Genomic DNA, 20,720 nt, shown 5'->3' on the forward strand with positions numbered 1-20,720 from the left:
CTCCACCCCCCTCCCTCCACTGCTCCACCAGCTCCTTCCCGTTCTCCCTCCCTGGCTCCTTCTGCCGACCACAGGCGCCTGCCTCCGTCCTCGTTTTCCTGCCAGACTAAAGCATCTTTCGTATTTCTGTTGGCTTAGTTCCTCTGTGGACTGCCTGCCATACTTTTTGCCCATTTCTTCTACTGGATTCTCAAATTTTTAAAATCAATTAGTAGCCATTCTTTGTATATTGAACCGCGAGCAGTTTATGGCTAAAGATTTTCCCTTGGACTCTGACGACAGCACTCCGGGCCATACCAAGTATCTCACCAGTGCCTGGGGCAGCGCAGGCCCAGAGGGCGGCACAGGGCAGCAGCAGGCCTCTCCGTGCGTTCAGCTGCCTCACCCAGGGCCTTGTGGGGTGTGCAGAACAGCAGCCAGCTACCACGGAGCTCTGCCTGCTGCCACGGCTGAGGGTCTGCCTCTGCAAGAGGTGTGCGCTCCCGCGGGCGGAGCCTGTGCCTGGCCCTTCCCTGCTCAGAGCAGGCCATCGATACTCGCTGACTGAACTGCTCTATCTCATGATGGGTGAGTTTCTAGAAAACCTATTTTTTTCTTTTTTAAGAAACTGCATACACTCTCGCTGTGATGGGCTCACAGGACTCAGAAGCACACACTGTGGCAGCACTGACCCCTCTGCGCCCCCTCCCCGGAGCCACAGCCCCCTCCACAGCCACAGCCCTCCCCGGAGCCACAGGCCCCTCCGCAGCCAGTGGTTTGCTGTACATTCTTCCAGACCAAAGTGAGTTTTTGTGCACTGTCCTGCAAATCGTGCTGTTTTCACTTACAACGATTCTTCAAGACACTTTCAGGCCGGTGGATATGGTCACTGACCACCCTTCTGTCGGCCACAGAGGGAGCTCACGGTCTGGACGTGACGATTTAGCCGTCTCCATCTGTTGGCATTTAAGTTTCCCATAGTTTTGCTATAATTCAGCTCTGAAAGCATTCTTAGTGATGTCTAATTGTGCAAGTATTTTTATTCTGGGAAGTGGCAAAATATGTATTTTTAAACTTTTCCACATATTGGGGAAATTAGGAAAAAGGTGACAGCAAAGATGATGACTGAATGTCCTGTGGGACCAGGGACCTGAGAAGGGTGAGGAGGTGCAGTCCTGGTTTATCCACCGCGTTGGACACCGTGAATTCCTAACTCTGAGCCTTGTTCTGAGGTTATGTAAGATGTCACCATCAGGGAAGCTGGGTGGGGGGAGATGGAAACACTATTTTTGCAACTTTCCTGTAAGTCAAAAACTAGTTCAACACAAAGTTAAAAAAAGGAAACAGTCCTGAACTGTCCCAGCAGTCCACGCCTGCAGGCCCACATGACCACGCGCCCTGCTGTGGGGTGAAGCCTTCGGGGGCCTCACCCCAGCTAAGGGGGCTGCAGAGCCAACCCCTGGCCTTTCAAAGTAACACACAGGGAGCATTTCTTAAAAGAAAGAACCAAAGAAACATCTGTGACCAAATTCAAAGGCACATTTGCCTAACTACGCTCACAGGACAGAGAAGCAAGCCAGGTGCATTCTGGAGGGAGGAGCCGCCAGCTCCCACCACTCTGTGCCCATGGCCCATGCCCGCAGCTCTGTGCCCACTGCCCTGCGCCCACTGTCCTGTGCCCGGCTGGACTAAGACCCCATACAGTCTGGGGATATCCCATGTCCCATAGCTTAGGAGAGCTGGCAATCTTGGCTTCTAGGGAAACTGCCTGCCCCGAGGTCCAGAGACCAAGGGTGAGGAGCCCAGAAAGACCTCTGTAGGGCCCACCTCAACCTCAGCTGCTTTTTATCTTTTGAATCTTTTCCCCCATCTCCTCTTCCCCCTTCCCTCTGAGCTTCTAATTCCTCAGACAAGAGCCAAAAGTCAGTGAGCCGAGAGGCAAGCCCTCAAGGCTGGGACAGGAAGCTGTCCCCTCCGGCTGGGCAGTGAGCAATGGTTCTGGATGCTGCACTCCAACCCAGCCCCACCAGCCAGCAGCCTGCACAAGCAGCTTCCTCCCCAGGTCTGGGCTCATCCTCCACAGACAGGGATGCGTGTGAGCACCCACCCACCCCCGGGACTGGACTAGTGTCCGGTCGCCGCCCATGCCTGCCGTACCATGCTCCTCCGCGGAGGCAGGAGTTTGCTGAGCTCTTCCTTCCTCTTCCTCATCCTCTGGGCTCGCTCTCTCCACTCCTGCAGTGCCCTTTTCTCTCTGGAGAAAGGGAAGGTTAATGTCATAAGTTACAGGCAGCTTTGAGCCAAGGCTACAGGATTTCTCTGTCATTTTACAGCTTGTGGTGCACCTGTCTCCAGGGAGCACAGGCTGGGGGTGTGCATGCCCTGGGTGGGAGTCTGAACCACAGCCTCTTCCTCCCGGCACGTCTGGGCAGAGCCGGGAATGCCGGGTTCTATCCCGAAGCTCTATGTGTTGGTGCTGCCAGCACTGACTGACGCTGGGGGCCAGCCCCACCCAGTGACCGAGGAAAAGGCATCACGACCCCTTTCAGGTAAGGGCACCAGCTGGGACTGCCACCGCAAGCACTGCACGACCGGTGGGGGTGCCTGGCTGCAGGTACTTGTCGACATAAGGTCTGTCTGTGGAAGATCTGAATGCTTGTCTCTAGGTCTCTCCCTTCAGACACTTGAGTTTCACTTTTAAAAACAGGCATCTGGCCGAGGCGGGTGGATCACAAGGTCAGGAGATCGATACCATCCTGCCTAACACAGTGAAACCCCATCTCTACTAAAAATACAAAAAATTAGCCAGGTGTAGTAGCAGGCGCCTGTAGTCCCAGCTACTCCGGAGGCTGAGACAGGAGAATCACTGGAACCTGGGAGGCGGAGGTTGCAGTGAGCCAAGATTGCGCCACTGCACTCCAGCCTGGGTGACAGAGCAAGAATCCGTCTCAAAAAATAAAATAAAAATAAAAATAAAATAAAATAAAATAAGACAAAAATAGGCATCTTCAGGCCTCCCCAATCCTGAGCCAGAGTCACATGCTCCTTCCTCACAGCTCGTCGCCTAGGACTGTGAACATCCCAAGTAACGCCCACATCTGTGGCTGGGCTGGGCTCCTCGTGTGTGGCTGGGGTGGAATCAGGTCCCTAAGAGCCATCGCCCAGGCCCAGGGCTCCACCCCCGGAAGGCCACATCTCCAGCATGCAGGACTCCTGTGGTTGGTACCCCCTCTCCATCCTGCCCCCAGATCTGGCCTCCTCTTGTCTCTCCCATCATCATCCTGGATGCCTGAGCCCTAGCCTGGGTTTTCCCCGACACCTCCACCCGACCTCTGCTCTTCCTTCCTTGCGGTCACAGCAGCTCAGCCCTCCTAGGCTCCACCCGGCCTATGGCCCACCTCTGACCACCTTCCTGCTGAGGGCTCCATCCTGAGTTGGTGCTGCCAGGAATCAGAGCCTGGCCGTGTCCTCCCCCGGTGCCACCTCAGGGCACAGGTGGTCTCACCAGCTGCCTCAGGTAAGGCCATGTCCTAACACCTGCCTGAGTGGGTCCCAGGCCCCAACTCCCAGCCCCAGCCAGGTTGGTGCCCCCCATGTCCCCACTCAGCACCGTGTGTGGCACTGGCCCCGCTGCGCTCCTGGACGAGGGCCCCCACTTAGTGTCACTGTCTTCTGGTCATACAAAGGGGTGACGCTGTTCACAGGGTTGATGTGAAGGGGCCGGATCTGCTGGGTCTGGACCCTCCGAACAGGCCTGCGGAGCTGCTCACTAGGAGACTACAGGACACTGGCTCTGGGCTCCAGGCAGGAAAATAAAGAAGAGAGGGTTCACTTGCTCTTTGTATCCAAGAACTTCTCTTCCATGAAGGTGTGGGACGAGCCTGATGTTTGGGGGTGAGAGTGCCCTTTCTGCCCACCGCAGTTGGTGGTGCCCCAAGAGCCTAAGGCAGGGGCTGTGCCTGCGGAAGGTCTCACCACAATCACCTCCATCACAGCCATGGCCAAGAGGGTGCGGGTGAGTGGGACTCCCACAGGCAGCCTCCTGGCATGGCAGGTGATACCTGAGGAGTCAACAGGGCAGGTATCTGGACCGCCCACTTCAGAAAATGGTGCCCTGAAATTGGCAGAGCCGAACAGGAGTGGGACCCGCCTGCAGCAGGGAAGGGCGGTGCCTGCTGGGGCACACAGAGAGGGGAGGGCAGCTGGCATGCTCGATAGGCAGGGCCGATCCTGAGGGGCTCACCTCGCAGTGAGGGACCGGCCCGGCTCTGTAGAGCTACCCCGAGGGACAGTGTGGGGCGACTGATGGGCACCAAAGGAAAGCCTTCCCAGTGCTCCCTGGGCCCCAGCAGCTGTGGCCTGTGGCTGGCAAGACCTGGTCCCACAGTGATGGGCTTTCTGGAGCAGCCCAGACCATACTCCCATGTCCTAGGACAGCCCTAGAGCAGTCAGTCAGCCTCATCCCTGCCCTTCAATATGACAGCCTAGGGCAGGGGACCAGCTCGGAGGGCTTCACCTCACTCATATTTTTACTGAAAAAAAGACAACCAACTACAATGTCTGTCTGGACATCAGGTGACAGCTATGGACAATCACAGAATCTGTGTGCTAAACACAGTCCCTATCACATGGTCCCAAGAGAAAACAGCACACACGCAATGGGGTGGCTTCACGAGGGTTTATTCATGTTGGGGAGGGAGCAGGTGAGCCACAGGGGCAGTGCAGGAGCCCTGTGCCAGTCAGGACCGGGCTGCAGCTATCCGCAGGACAGACCAGGGAAGGAGAGATTGCCGGAACCCAGAAGGAGGGAGAGGCTGGACTCGGCCAGCTCCAGGCAGCTCAGAGAGAAGCTGGGCAAGTAAAGACGAGGCCCTCGCTCTCCTCTTCCTCCTTGGCCTCCTGCTGGGAGCCCCCACTGGCCAAAGCCAACCACCAAGTGAGGGCCACAGGGGTGCTATGGCTGCGGTCCATGCCGGCCGGACTCCTGGGGCCCAGGGATGGGTGGAGCCAGGTGGTCAGTGGAGCTGGAGGACAGAGAAGACACTGAGGACACTGAGCACGTTGGCCGACACGCCTCACAAGGTGGTGGCACTGGTGGCGGTCACAGCAACACAAGAATGAACCTCCCCGACGACTATGGCAGGGCCTGGGACACTCCAGGGAAAGTGAGGAGGAGAGGACTGAGGAAAAACAAGAAACGAGGGAAAAGGACAAGCAAGCAGGCAGGTGTCGTGAGGAAGCCAGGGCAAAGACGGACACAAGGGGGTGACCACAAGCACTGCACCTGCGCCTGCCCCCCACGGAGGCCTCGGGGCTGCAAACAAGGGAGCCCATGCATGCAAGGCCCTGCAGACCATGAGCACCTGCGCCTGCCCCACACGGAGGCCTCGGGGCTGCAAACAAGCGAGCCCATGCACGGCGCTGCAGACCACAGGGGCACGTGCGGCTTGGCTTCCAGGTGAGGAGGAGATGGATCCTGGATCAGCATCAGTGAGGGGAGAACTAACTAAACACTTCCACAAGGGCTGCCATAAAATCACAGCCCAGCCCCAGCTCCAGGTGCACTGGGCCAGCTGCGCGGACCCCCGCCTTGTGTGGACTCACCGTCTCTGCTGCTCCATCAGAGCCTGCTTCTCCCGGAGCTCTCGGAGCGCCGCCGCTCGGCTCTCTTCCAGTCTTTTTGCTCGGATCGCCATTTGGTACGGTGACAAGAGGTCGGGTAAGATGTCCCTGGAGGAGGCCATGTTCCTTCTAAAATTAGAGTATTTTTAGCCGAATGTTTAACAAAACCCTGTGACGGTAACTCATACAACATGTGAAATATAAAAGGAGGGCCTGTGGCTCATCTGCTCATCAGAACAACTACCACAACTAGAAGCTGCAGTCACCCCACAGAGTCCACAGTCTTGACTGTTGATTTCAGGACATGTAATGAAGATGCATGGATGGCAGCACGACATTGTCCCAATGCACCCACTGCCAGCCAACTACTTTCCCGGGATGCTTGACAGTCAGCCTGGGAAATGCACCTGAAGGACATCCAGCCTCGGCAGCTGCACCTGACCTGCTTGAGACCGATGCCACCCCCTGTCTGAGCTGGACAGATGCCCACAGAAGCAGGGGTCCTGGCCAGCAGCTCACCCGGGCTGGAGGATGTGACATGCCTGGAGTTCAGGTGCACGGGGTGACGATACAGGAGGTCGGAATCCTGCTGCTGGGTGATGTGGGGGCAGGGACGGGGCAGGCAAGGCCATCAGAAGGCGCCTGGCCTCCATACACACATTCAGGCAGGGTCAGATACTGGGTCCCGCTTGAGAGAAGCCCGCAGTACAGCAGAGGGGACAGCCAGTAACACCGTGGGGCCTCACGGTGCTCGGGACTCCCTCTCCCTGCCCAAGAGAGGGAGCTGATAGGTGTGCCCTGGTGTTTCCTCCCAGGGAAAACGCCTGGGGAAAACCAGGCCAGAGGTAGGGGCTCTGAGCCCAGGACTGACAGCCAGCCAGGTTCCAGAACATGACACCTCCTCGCCACGACCCTTGCACCAAAGCAGCTTGAGAAACACAATGGGAAGCCCTGCCTGGTCTTCCCTCCAGAACCAACACCTCGCCCAGAGGAGAAAGGCCCATCCCATTCCAGACCTGCCCTGTACAAGCCTCACACCAGCAGCACATCTTGGGAGGCCACAACCAAGCATCATGCCTGGTGGCCACGTCCCAGGAGGCTGGCCCGCACCCCCGCCCCCACACTGCACGACCTCCCACCCTCGCCTTCCCCGTCTGCACGGGAACAGCAGTGACTGTCCCAGCAGAGCAGAGAAGGCAGGCACAGCCTGTGCTATGGGACAGGGGTCACCTGGGCTGTGTGCTGGGCACTGGCCTTTATTTAACTTGCTGCTTTTGGAAGGGCAGGTGGCCCAGGCTCTATGGAACACTAGGTTTCCCCTTGTGGTCTCAGGGTCCGGAGGAGTGTGGAGGAGCTGCCCCAGAGGAAGGCCTGCTGGATGTCAGAATTAGGCTGGGGCAGTGATGCTCTGTCATACTCCAGCTCCATGTCTGATGACTTCAGAATGCTTTTATTCCCTCCCATTATAATTGTGGGATTTCAGGACCAGACCATTATTTACCTACGATTTTTACATAACATTACTTTTCTTGTAAGTATTTTGGACACGAGCACTCAGCCTCATAAACAGGCCCAGGCCACGCGAGTCACCTTGGACTGGGCCTGCTGCTCCCACCATGCCCACTGCTCCCCAGCCAGAGAACACAGAACGGCGCCAGCTTCCCGAGTCCCAGACCCTCAGGAAGGGCCACCATTCCGAGCGTGGACCAGGGCCATAATCTCAGAGCTTCTCCTTAATACCTATGACCCCATGACAACCCGACCAAGTGGGGAAACTGAGGCCCCGATAATGCATGTGACATCACAACCACCCCCGTGGGAAAGCTGAGGCAGAGCAGCTCTCTATGGCTCACTCTGGGCAGAGGCAGCAGAGGGGAAAGACAACGTTCAGGGCCCACCCAACCATGGGGCACGGGCTCCAGGTTGAGGCTTCCTGCCAGAGGCTCCAGGTCTCTGCTCCAACTTCCCAAGCCACCCAAAGCAATCTCCGAAGGCTAGGGTCTAGTATCCAAATCTGACGTATTGATCAAATTGTAAGTACTACTAATAAGCATACCACAATTCACTTGGATTAACTATTATTAGAGTTCCTCACAACAAATAAATAAACGAAGGGAGGAGGGGAGAAAAGAGGATTCTAAGCAGCAGGCCCAGCGTATTCCTGCCCTTTCACCGCGCAACTGTGTGGACTGAGAACATCACGAGTGTGTTGGAGCCTCCGAGGCCTCACTGAAACTGGGAACCTGCCGTGCGTGCTGCCAGGACATCCTACACTTTAATTTGTTAGTAATGCTTCCAAGGTTTGTTTTGTTCTGTTTTGAATGTCCAAACCTACAGGACAGCTGAAAGATCAGCGCCGTGAGCGCTCCATGCCGACGCCTCCAGGAAGGTCTGGTGCCATCGTGCGCCTGCCCATGCTGGCTGCTGCGTGGAGCCTGAGGGCCCACAGACCACCACGGCCTCCCAGAATCTGCACCCCCCTTAAGCCATTGTTGTCCCCTTGGCTATGACAATGTGCCTCTCGAGAATGCATGATCTAGATTCACCAACTGTTATTTTACAGCATTCTCTCTCTAGATATTTATACACACACAGGCACACACATGCACACCACAGATACACACCTCCTATATGTGTAGGCACACGCCCTACCGCACCCATGACTCAGTGTTTCTCTCATGTAGCCTCTGCAGAGCCTGTTCTCCAGGGACCCTCGCCCTGGGTGTGAAAGGAAAATAAAATCTCGGCCCCAAACTCACTGTGCCAAAGGGAAAGGTAAGCTTGGGAAGCGGGCCGCACAATGACTGCCTTCCTTTTGTCCCCAGGCAGCTGCCATTTATTTTCTGCATAACTGACCTTTCCCCCAACTCCTCTCTTTTCACAGGTAAAATGTGGATTCAGTGAGCGCTGATCGAAGCCCCACAGGAATGTGACCACTTGGCTCACCACCTGCCCCCACTTTTACTTTTCTATTCTCCTTCCCCTGCTGCCCATTGTTTCTCCTTTAAACGCTGACGTCCTCAAAGCTCTCTCTGGAGAAAGCACAGGCCATAGATCTTACTGTCACTTGTGTTTCTTTTCCCTGGGCGCATCCTCAACCTTGGCAAACTCAGCTTCTGAATGGACTGGGCTCTGACGCAGACACGCTGGGCTTGATGCAGGTCCCCATTACCCTAAACCCGGGACCGGCACTTGCCGCACGGTAAACAGCGGCAATGTGGAGGGACACTTTAAAAGCTGGACCTGATGTTTTAAAAGATAATTTAAAATAATTGTATGAATTCGCAAAGATCAAGAAAATCCCTGTTGCTTTTAAGTTTTACCTGAAAACGTGTCTTGGCTTTGGCAGTTCTTTCTCACTGTTCAAGGCCGCCTTGAGATTTGGAGGTAATTCCCTCGGTAAGAGCTGATTTCCCAGAGTGTCTGCCTTCACGTGCTCAACAATCTCCTGCCTCAGCTTCCAAAAGCGCCTGATCTCCTCCTCGCTGGGCCACTGCTCTGAGGAGTCAGCAGACTTCCTGAGCTCACTCAGGTCTGGCTTTTCCACAGGCGGGAGAAAGCCGGCCTTCTCTTTCATCACAGCCCCCTCTGGGCCCTGAGCGTTCACAGCTCCTTCGTTAGACGCGTGGTCTCCGGACAACTCCAATCTTGGGCTCGGGAGGTCATGGAGGGTCATCTCTTTAACCGGTGGAGCCTCTAGTAGAGGAAGAAATCGCTTTAGCAGCTACCATCAACGCCATTCCTCTATGACTCACTCAAAGCCAGTGATGGCGCCTCTCTGTGAAGAGCACCTGGGTGGTGGGGGGTGGGGTGCCCAGATCCTCCATGGCCACCATATTCCCTGTCAATCCAAACAATTCCTGTCACCCCACCTGCACCATGCTAGGCTTCTACGCTGCGGCACGCAAAGCAGTTACACGCGGAGGGAATGGAAACAACACTGCCAGAAGCACACCGGGACCCTCCCACGCAGGCCCCGCCGGGCGCACCTGACTTTCCCACGCAGGCCCCGCCAGACACGTGTGACCTTCCCACATAGGCCTTACCACTTTGTAGCGACTTTTTGTATGTGTACACAGGGTAATCTCACCACATTTAATCAACATTTCTGCTTCCCCTCAGATCACTTAGAATCTTTATTTCTAAGTAATGTTTAGCCCATTATGCCTGCTTTTCTTGTTTGGTGATGCTTTTGTTGACTTTCTCAAAACATGACTTCAGGAAGGTGCTCCAGGCACTTCGGGAGCCACTGGGACCTAGTGGCCAGTCTTCTCCCAGCACGTGCCCATCACGACCTGAAGGCTGAGTGAGACCCCAGGTGGCCATCGCAGTGGACACAGGTGCATGGACATCACGCCCCTGGCTGCCACACGCTCCTGACTGCTGCATGCTCAGGGTCTTAAGTTTGAAAGGAAAAGTTTTAAAAAATGGGCAAACGTGCTTCAAAACGTCCTAAGAAGCTGTAAAATTTCCCCTGGGGCACAAGTGACTAGAAACATGCATATTTGAACAATCTGCCTGTGGTTGGGGCCAGAGACAAATCTGAAATTCATGAAAATGTAAGCAGACAGGAAAAATGGGATACCAGCAAAAAGACTTTTTTTTTTTTTTTTTTAAAGATGGAATCTCGCTCTGTCACCCAGGCTGGAGTGCAGTGGCACCATCTTGGCTCACTGCAAGCTCCGCCTCGCAGGTTCACGCCATTCTCCTGCCTCAGTCTCCTGAGTAGCTGGGACTACAGGCGCCGGTCACCACACCCGGCTAATTTTTTGTATTTTTAGTAGAGACAGGGTTTCACCGTGTTAGCCAGGATGGTCTCAATCTCCCGACCTCACGATCCGCCCACCTCAGCCTCCCAAAGTGCTAGGATTACAGGTGTGAGCCACCGCGCCCGGCCAGCAAAAAGAGGTTTTAAAGTAATTGAAAGGGCAAAGTGCTAAAAATGTACATAGTAGCTGAAAAATCACTCCAGGTGCCCCTAAAAACTAATAGAGAAGAGTTAGAAAATATTTATTTTTGACTAGTCACTTAATGTATTTTTTTCAAACTTACAGAAAAGTTGCAAGAACTCTGCTGAGAAGTTGGTGGGCCCTGCACTCCCTCAGCAGCTGCTGCTGCCTGGCCCCCGAGGCTGTCCGCCCCCGTGAGCCTGCCCGCCCCTGCCTCTCTGTCTGGGGGTGCTCCTGCATGTCCTCAAACACTCAAGCGTAACTTCAGACATCCTGCCCTTCCACCCTCAGATGGAGACACTCACACATCACCATAGCGATTCACCAACCAGAAGCGTCCCATCGCTGACTTCTGTCATTCACTGGCTGGCCTTCCTCACGCCTTGATAACTGTCCCAGTAATGTCCTGTATCATATTTGTCCTGGCCCAGGATCCAATTTAGGATGAAGCATCACATCCAGTTTCCTATTCCTTTAGTCTCCTTCAATCAGAATGAACCTTCAACTTCCTTTATCCTGATCCTCCAGCGGAGCCTGTGTCCCCTGAGCCCCCTACGTCCTGGCTCCGGCTGTGCCTGACAGTTCTGCCCCTCCATCCTTATCCCGGCTGTCTCCAGGTCCTGGTCCTACCTCTCCTCTGCCACCCCATGCCCTCAGCTACCTGTCCCCACTCCTGCCAGGTGCCCAGTGCCCTCCACACTTCCAGTCCAGTGGCTAATTTTCTTTTTCTATTCTTATCACAACATCTTGGCAGCGTCAGGGTCAAGGGTGCCAGAGCCAGGCAGCTTCAGTGCGATGCACCAACGGAGGACACTACAACCTGGTTAAAATATGTTTACAAACAACTCAGCAAGCACAGGGCCAACTCCTGATTCTTAATCATTTAAAATAATTTCCAAATGGAGGCCATCTGGGTCAAAAGTGCAAGGTCAGTTATTTACAAAGACCTAATTATTTACACAATTCAATTACGACATATATATAATTATCTCGGCTAATTGTTCCAAACATATGCATTTTTCTTAAGTATCAAAGTACATCACAAATAGTAAAATTTTAAATATTCTGAAAATATTTCAGAATATGCACTTTTTTGGCGAGCCTTCATTATGATTCTCCTTTATCACCATTTAACTTTACTTTTTCCAAGTGTAACTACAATGCATACTCAAGACCAGAACACATCATGAGCATCTGAAAATACCTGGCTGGTCAGTATGTTGAAAGAATGGAACAGGTTAGTGAGCACCCACCGACGAGGTGATTAGATAAAACGTGTCTACAGGGCCATTTTCCTGCCAATTTCCTTGTACCTCGTTAGGAAGGAGGACTATTCCATTGTGCTTATTTTAAAATCACTGTCTAATGGAGCGTCGAGTGTCTAATGGAGCATCGAGTCATTCCTGAAGCAGCTGCCTGTGGGTGGCTTGGAGGTGATAACTGTTTCATTTGATCGATCACAATAAAATTCTACCAAAATCCACTCAAGACAGGATCCATAATGTGCCCAGATTTACAGAACCAAGGAAAAGACACAGAGATGACTGGGTCGGCCTGAGATCAGTGTACACTGTGTCAACTCAGCAGAGGACGCGTGGCTCCCGTACGTCTCAGGATGTTACTAAAGAGAAGACAGGTTCTAACCTGATTTTAAAAAGCTGTAACTTCAACGTTAATGTGATTTGTCGTAAATCACCTCCTACGAACCTTGAGAAGCTGGGTTTCTGGGGAGAGAGTGTTCTACTGCCCACGTCCGCAGGAAGTGCTGGATAGCCACCAATCCCTTTTGCACAATGAGCGGCGGAGGGAATTCCAGAGGGCAGTGTCTTAAGTTCAGTGCTTTCAGCGTGGTCACACTCCCTGCAGTGGAGAAAAAAAAACTGCCAGCATTTTATATACCATTCTTGAAATGAAAATGAGGAACAAATAATAGTAACTTTTCACATTTTAAAATATGATTCTACTCAGTATTTGAGGTACAATGATGTTAACAGAGTCCAAGATCTGCTTTAAAGGTAACTGCAGGAGACAGATTCTACAAATTAAGACCAGGATAGTTACCAAAAAACAAATAAATAAAATCAAACAAACAGAAGCAGCCACAACCACCATCACAATTCTGTAAAATTCAGAATACGAAGTTGCTATATTATCTAAAATGCCCATTTTCAACATAAAACTACAAGACATGCAAAGAAAAGGAAAAGGTACCCTACACGCAGGAAAAGAGCAGACAATGGAAACTGTCTTCGAGGAGGCCCAGATGTTGGGTTTAACAAAGACTTCAAAGTAGCCATTTAAATATGTTCAAGCGAATGAAGAAAATCATGTTTAATTAGAAGAAAACAAAATACAAGGGCTCCACAAATGTGAAATGTCACTAAAAATGGAAATTATTTGAACACTTGGAGGCTGTGGAAATGATGGCCACTGAGAGATAAGGCTCCCATGGTGGGCAGTGGGCTGATGGGGGCTGGGTCACTCCCCAGGCTCGGGGTGAAGTCCTTGGAATGAGGAGCACTGGGGAAGCACTGCAGGGGCCCTAGTCCTGTGGAGTTTCCCAGTTTGGGGGAGCCAGGGTTCAGTGTGAAAGACGGATGCTTAGATTTGGGGTATTTGTTCTGCCTTTCAGTTGAGCTTGCTTTTCACATAGGGTAAGTATTAGGATCTAAAAACTGCAGACGCTTTATTGGCCCTGTCCGTTAATGGGCTCTGCCCTGAGCTCCATGGTCCAGTTGGAAAACAGAGACTAAACTAGAAGCTGCCTATCTAAATGAAATTAGTTTCCTTATCAAATCCTGTGGCAAGTGACTTTGTATTACCTTGTCATCCATTTTTAGTCTTCAAACACACCCAAACTCCTTCTTTAAAAAGCTTAAATTCTCTCTGTTCTTTGAGGTATAAATTTGTTATTCTGTTTTCTCTAAACCTGTGTAAGGGTTCCAGCCATAACTTGTTCCATTTACAAAGGCACAATTTAACCCAACTGTTTTTTTGTGTTTTTTTTTTTTGTTTGTTTTTTTAGGGAGAGGGTCTCACCCTGTCGTCCAGGTTGGAGTACAGTGGTGCAATCAGAGCTCACTGCAGCCTTGAAGTCCCGGGCTCAAGTTAGCCTCCCCCCTCAGCCTCCTAAGTACCTACGAACACAGGCACACACTACTGCACCTGGCTAATTTTATTTTATTTTACTTTTTGTAGAGATGGGGTCTCACTGTGTTACCCAGGCTGGTTTCAAACTCCTGGCTTCAGAGGATCCTCCCGCCTTGGTGCCCCAAGGTGCTGAGATTACAGGCATGAGCCACTATGCATGGTCTCAACTGTTCTTTTCTTTCTTTCTTTTTTTTTTTTTTTTTTTGAGACAGAGTCTCACTCTGTTGCCCAGGCTGGAGTGCAGTGGCCAGATCTCAGCTCACTGCAAGCTCCGCCTCCCGGGTTTACGCCATTCTCCTGCCTCAGCCTCCCGAGTAGCCGGGACTACAGGCGCCCGCCACCGCGCCCGGCTAGTTTTTTGTATTTTTTAGTAGAGACGGGGTTTCACCATGTTAGCCAGGATGGTCTCGATCTCCTGACCTCGTGATCCACCCGTCTCGGCCTCCCAAAGTGCAGGGATTACAGGCTTGAGCCACCACGCCCGGCCTCAACTGTTAAACTGGTGAGTTTTACCCGATTCATGGCTAATAATAAAATCAAAGCTATAAAATCTTAATGTTTTTACTTTTACGTAACCATGTGTATACGTGTCTGTTTTTATACTGTCCACATGGTAGCAACTGACTTATCAATAAACGAGTACTCATAAATTAGTTCTCCAAAATGCTTTTCTGTTTTGTTTTGTTTTTTGAGACGGAGTCTGGCTCTGTTGCCCAGGCTGGAGTGCAGTGGCCGGATCTCAGCTCACTGCAAGCTCCGCCTCCCGGGTTTACGCCATTCTCCTACCTCAGCCTCCCGAGTAGCTGGGACTGCATGCGCCCGCCACCTCGCCCGGCTAGTTTTTTGTATTTTTTAGTAGAGACGGGGTTTCACCGTGTTAGCCAGGATGGTCTCGATCTCCTAACCTAGTGATCCGCCCGTCTCGGCCTCCCAAAGTGCTGGGATTACAGGCTTGAGCCACCGTGCCCGGCCTCCAAAATGCTTTTCAAGTTCATAATAGAAATGCCTTCAGAATTTTAGACATTTTTCCGGGGCTACTAGTCAGACAAATGTATACTGTTTCTGCTAGTTATTTTAAAGTCATAAAACTTGCTTCTGTGATAGTTTATGCTTGTTTGATTTGTCTGTCAGCGTATGCCTTTGGCTTTGAGTGTTTAGATTCTGAGGTCTAAACAAGTGCTCATGATGAGGCCTAGGAACATACATAAGGGGTCAAACTTCGCAGGAAGGCCAGCGAGATGCGGCGGAGACAGCACGCGGGGCCTGCAGAGGTATGTGCTGGGCCTTCGGTTTCTTTACCTGTGTGACTGTGCCTCACACAAGGCTCACATGTCACACCTCCATACGAACAGCACGTGCTATATCAACTGCTCTTGAGAGCTACATTTTCTTAGTCCTAGAAGTAGGAAGGATTTTAAAAATATCTAGCTTACCCTCCTTTGTCATGCCTGATATTTCCATTACAAGGTCTGGTAAGTTCAAAAAATAGCATTTTAAAATCATCTTTCTATTGTTTTATTACTTACCCAGCTCCACAGGTAACATTTTGATAGGATTTCTTTCTAAAAGCAGAGTTTTCAAATGCCTTTAAAGCAAAACAAAACAAAAATATTTAAAAAGCAGAGAATTAAATGACCATCTCCAAAATATACCATCAAGTTTCTTCATTTTTCTTCTCTTTCAGGGGCAACTTCAATACAGATACACTTAAATTCACAACATGGACACACAAGTGGTCTGCTGCCAAACATAAACACAGGTCTAGCCCTGCTCCACTGACACGCGGGACCAGGCAGTCTGTAGGGGTGGCGGTGTCCCTGCTTTGCAGGGTATTGTACACCTCCAGCCTTTCTCCAATAGATGCCAGAGGTACCACCCACCCCCAGGTGTGGCAACCACAAATGTCTCCAGACATTACCGACAGTCTCCTTGGGGGCAAAACCTCCCCCAGTTCAGAACCTCTATTTTAGGCTTTCATACCTTCCAGTTACAACCTCACTGTAAACCAGTCTTTCCTAAGATGTGCTGTGAGGAATCCCAGTGTTTTATGATGCTCTGTGAAAAAAGTTTTCTATGGCCAAAATTGCTTGAGAGACTTCCACTGCACAGTATATCCTGCCCTGCTTGGAGATGAATGATTCGTACACTGGGGACTCTGAGAAGCCTCTACATAAGAAACTCGGCTAAGGCAGCATTTCGGGAAGGCACCTACTTTCATTTAACACCTAGTAACATCCTTACAAAATGCAGCCCAAAATATCTCATGGACGCCTGTCTGTCTAGACAGGAAAGAATGTAAACATTTACTAGTTGAATGATAGAAAAATCCATATATTCTATTAAACTCTATCTCGTACCTTTTACTGTACTATGCTTCTTGGTTTTCACAGTTAATTATGATTATTTTTTGAGACAAGGTCTCCACTCTATTGCCCAGGATGGAGTGCAGTGACATAATCTCGGCTCACTGCAACCTCTGCTCACTGCAACCTCTGCCTCCTGAGCAAACAAAGCAATCCTCCTGCCTCCTTTACTGAGTAGCTTTGAGACTAATAAGTGTGTACCATGCCTGCATACAATGAGCTGAGACTAATGGTGTTATTTTACACACAATGAGCTGAGACTAATGGTGTGTGCCACCCCACGTCTGGCTGAGCTGAGACCCCAATGGCATTGTGCCTACATGTCTGGCTAATGTTAATTATTTTTGTAAGCCACAGAACCTTCCTATGTTGCTCAAGCCAGTTTTGAACTCCTGGACTCAAGTGATCCTCCCGCCTCAGCCTCTCAAAGTGCTGGGATTATAGGTATAAGCCACCATGCCCAACCCTCATTTAAATTATGTTTAATTTTTTTATTACCCTACAGGAAAATCAGATTATTTAAGGTTTAGACAATTTTCTTTCTACTTACTTTCTTGAATTTTCCTGGTTATTTGAATCTTTTTTTTTTTTTTTTTGTGAGATGGAGTCTCATTCTGTGGCCCAGGCTGGAGTGGAGTGGCGTGCTCTTGGCTCACTGAAACCTCTGCCTGCCGGGTTCAAGCAATTCTCCTGCCTCAGCCTCCCGAATAGCTGGGACTACAGGCACATGCCACCATGCCCGGCTAATTTTTTTATACTTTTTTTTTTAGTAGAGATGGAGTTTCACCATGCTGGCCAGGCTGGTCTTGAACTCCTGACCTTGTGATCTGCCCACCTCGGCCTCCCAAAGTGCTGAGATTATAGGCGTGAGTCACCGTGCCCGGCTGTTACTTAAAGTTTTTAAGGAATAAACTTTATGAAGTAAACTTTTCTTCAAGTGCACAAAAGTAGATTATTTCAATGTGGTTCTTTCAGTTCATTGTTTTTGGTTTACTCCCTCTGAATTTTGCTCGTATAAAACCAGCCAACAAGAACAGCATCTGCTCTCTGGAAGGTGAACAGAGGCCTCCAGATGCTGAGGAGAGCAGCAAGGGCAGCGCCATGCCCTCGGCTTCTCCAGCACTAGGGCTTCGTCAAGGCAGAAAGGTTCTGGCCACTCAGGTGCTGCTGGGTGGGGCTGGGTTGGGTTTTGCCTAAGAGGGATTGCAGGGGGTGCATGTTTACTATTAATCTGAAAGTACAGCACGGGTTTTTCTACCTTATGTAATAATATTATTAAAATATTCTGAAAACACTTTAAATGACAAATTTATAAATGTTAATTCCTTAAATACTATCAATAATTCAAAGCGTACCCACTGATTCTTTTGTTTCATTGATTTAAAAATGAATATATAAAAGTAAATGCTGAGTTGGACTTGTTTGCCTAAGGAGGTAAATGAACTGATCCACGCTTCCCACATCTTCTCTCTGCTAGCAAGCTCACACATCCAAGACGGTGAGAAGGGGGCACGCTAACACCGTCACTGTTTTAATTATGTTTCGAGAGGTTTAAGGCTTTAATAAGCCCATAATCACTTTGCATTTCTGAGTAATATGTCTCAGCTCTGCAGCTGATCTAATTGGAATGTTATCATGGGTTACAAATCACAAATAAAAGTGTATCTTCAAAAACATTAGGCAGCCAGCTTTGGCAAAATCAAAGAATTTTCAAATTTTGAGGACTGTATACTTATTTTAGGGAAAAGACGAGTAGTTATGGGAACAGGTCTTAGTGCACTTACATCCTCTGAGTAGCACTTACTCTCCAGAACTGTGTAAGGCTAAAATGATTTGTAGACAAAATAGCACCCAGTGATTCTAAACCCAGAAGACGATGATCACGTGAAGAAGAAATCCTTCCCAAAGCACTCTCAGCCACAGGCTCGGAAACCTCCCGAGGCCGTGAGGACAGGGTGGACAACTGCCCAGAGAGTACCTAGCTCCCATGCAGCTCCCATAACACGAGCAGCTGGCCGGGCTCAGCAGATGCATCAGCTGAGTCCCGGGACATTCTTCTCCTCGAGGTCCATCTGATCCGCCCTGCAGACCCCGGAGTCCCCAGGAGCCCCATGCAGATGCACCGGGTGTGTTTCCACCTGCTCGAGACACCACTTGTCATTAGGTAAGTAGCTTCCTCGCAGAGCCTGAAGGGTGAATGATGCGTGGTTCTCTTCTATTACGTGTGGCAAAATATACTGACTTCTTATAAAACATTTTTAAAACCGGTGTGAAGGGCCTCCTACAAGCCTCTATTCTACTGTCCCACAGAGGCCACCATGGCTCTTGGGAGACACAATTCCTCATGTAGGAACTGGGGGTGCCCTGGACACCCCTTTCCTTCTTGTGGCCCCATACCCACCCGCATCCCACCAGCTCTGAAGTCCCACCAAAGCCCTGCCATGGCCAGCCATGCCCAGGCTGCCCCTCCTGCATGGGCTGCTGCTGTGGCCCCAGCTGGTGACCTGCCCCACCCTTGCCCTGGAGCCCCCCTCTTCACAGAGTGACTATAAGCCAAGTCTGATGCCACCCTCTCTACTCAAACCCTTCTGTGACTTCCTTTCTAAAATAAAATTCACAAAGAGACCCTGGCCTCTGAGCCCCACTGCCCCTCTTTAGAGACTTCCCCCACCAAATAGGCCTCCCTGCCAGCCTGCACCTGCCAGGCACATGCCCACCTCAGGGCTGTGCCCAGACACACTCATATCAGAAGAAGGGCTGAAGCACTGGTCAAAAGAGGTTCGGGCAGCCGGGTGTGGGGGCTCACACCTGTCATCCCAGCACTTTGGGAGGCCGAGGCAGGCAGATCACTTGAGGTCAGGAGTTTGAGACCAACCTGGCCAACATGGCAAAACCCTGTTTCTACTAAAAATACAAAATTTAGCAGGGCACGGTGGCGCACACCTGTAATTCCAGTTCCGAATTGCTTGAACCCAGGAGGCAGAGGTTGTAGTGAGCTGAGATCACGCCACTGCACTCTAGCCTGGGGGAGAGAGCGAGACTCCATCTAAAAAAAAAAAAAAAAGAAAAAAAGAAAAGAAAAGAATAAGAGGTAAGGCGATCATGGCTTCAGAAGGAGAAAAAGCCACGGTGCCAGGGATGTGGACACAGAAGCAGAAGGCTCAGGAAAGAAGGACGTCTCCACAGTGAGAGTAGATTCCTGGCTGATGGGGAAGGGCCAGGCTGAGGAGGGGAAAGGAGGTGTGGCATTTCCACCATGGGCAGGATTACACCCCACAAGTCCACAAGTGGGAATGCAAGGAAACCCTGGGAAGGGAAGTGGTGGGGATGGGCAGGACACCCGGGGCTTGGCTGGGTGCTCCCAGTTTTCCTAAGTGAGAAGAATTTCTCATTATATGCCAAGAACCAATGTGGGTTACACAAGAGCCCTCAGGAGCAAAGGAGCTGGTTTATTTATTTATTTTTTTTGAAACGGACTCTTACTCTGTCGCCCAGACTGGAGTGCAGTGGTGTGATCTCAGCTCACTGCAACCTCTGCCTCCTGGGTTCAAGCAATTCTCTTCCCTCGACCTCCCAAGGAGCTGGGATTACAGGCACCCACCACCATGCCTGGCTAATTTATATATATATATATATATATATTTTTTTTTTTTTTTGTCAGGGTAGATTTATCTTTTTTCCAGGCTGGGGTGCGCCGGTGTGATCTCCGCTCACTGCAAGCTCTGCCTCCTGGGTTCACGCCATTCTCCTGCCTCAGCCTCCCAAGTAGCTGGGACTATAAGCGCCCGCCACCACGCCTGGCTAATTTTTCTGTATTTTTAGTAGAGACAGGGTTTGCCATGTTGGCCAGGATGGTCTTGATCTCCTGACCTCAGGTGATCTGCCCACCTCAGTCTCCCAAAGTGCTGGGGTTACACGCGTGAGCCACCGCGCCTGGCCAAAGTTGCTGGTTTAACTCGTCAGAGGTATTTCTGATTTTCAGGCAGCTTCATACAAGGAGAGTCAGAGCTGGAATCAGCTGTGATAAAAATCACACCGGCCACCCAGCAAAAAGACACTGTGGCTACCAGCATTTGTTGTGGCACCAAATATCCCAAGTTAAGAGTTCTGCATGTCAGGTACATTCAACTGTCGCACCTCTTAGCTGGATTTAAAAATACTATTAAATGTGTCTATTCCGAAATAAAAATTCAATCAAGAGTAAAGGACAAGGATGATTTTAAAATCTGGAAGCATAAACAACTTACCTGTGGGCTCCGATCCCGGAAGGAAGCACCTTAATTCTGTTGTACCGGAGGTCCAGCCAAGTCAGGTTCGGCAGCAACTGAAAGAAATCTTGAGGAATCACACACAGGGAGTTCCTTTGCAGATGCAATTGCTTCCGTGCAAAAGAGAATCAGAGAATGTTTTGTCAACCAACTAATTTTTAAAACATGATATACCCAAAATCCATTTCCAAAAGAACTACTAACCACGTATACTAAGTCAAAAAACAAAAACCCAATCTCTTACCCTCAAAAGACGTAAACAGTAAACACGAGAATCAGAAAGAAAAGAACCAGGGCTCCTTCCAGCGGCCTTCCGAGCGGGGACTGGCTTCCTGAAGAGCCGGCACTCTGTTGCTGACCAAGCACATCACTGTTTCTATCCCAAAGCC

General features: G+C 50.7%; 1 protein-coding gene across 6 annotated transcripts in view; it reads right to left on the bottom strand.

The window, feature by feature from the left end:
* Positions 1 to 20,720, bottom strand: part of LRRC27 (leucine rich repeat containing 27) — a 49,810-nt gene that overhangs the window by 16,014 nt on the left and 13,076 nt on the right. For 2 of the 6 annotated variants that reach the window (XM_009215660.3, XM_009215662.3), the window contains exons 3-8: positions 20,311 to 20,441; positions 15,227 to 15,285; positions 12,258 to 12,410; positions 8,925 to 9,297; positions 5,584 to 5,730; positions 2,137 to 2,233 (exon numbers count right to left, since the gene is read on the bottom strand). In XM_009215660.3, coding sequence (XP_009213924.2) covers positions 2,137 to 2,233; positions 5,584 to 5,730; positions 8,925 to 9,297; positions 12,258 to 12,410; positions 15,227 to 15,285; positions 20,311 to 20,441 — 960 coding nt within the window. Of the gene's footprint in view, positions 1 to 999; positions 1,240 to 2,136; positions 2,234 to 5,009; positions 5,160 to 5,583; positions 5,731 to 8,924; positions 9,298 to 12,257; positions 12,411 to 15,226; positions 15,286 to 19,006; positions 19,050 to 20,310; positions 20,442 to 20,720 lie in introns of those variants that run through there. The other 4 variants (XM_017944466.3, XM_009215661.3, XM_009215663.4 and 1 more) reach the window with 4 other exon arrangements.

The sequence above is a fragment of the Papio anubis genome, chromosome 11, assembly GCF_008728515.1.
Source record: "Papio anubis isolate 15944 chromosome 11, Panubis1.0, whole genome shotgun sequence".
NCBI lineage: Eukaryota > Metazoa > Chordata > Mammalia > Primates > Cercopithecidae > Papio > Papio anubis.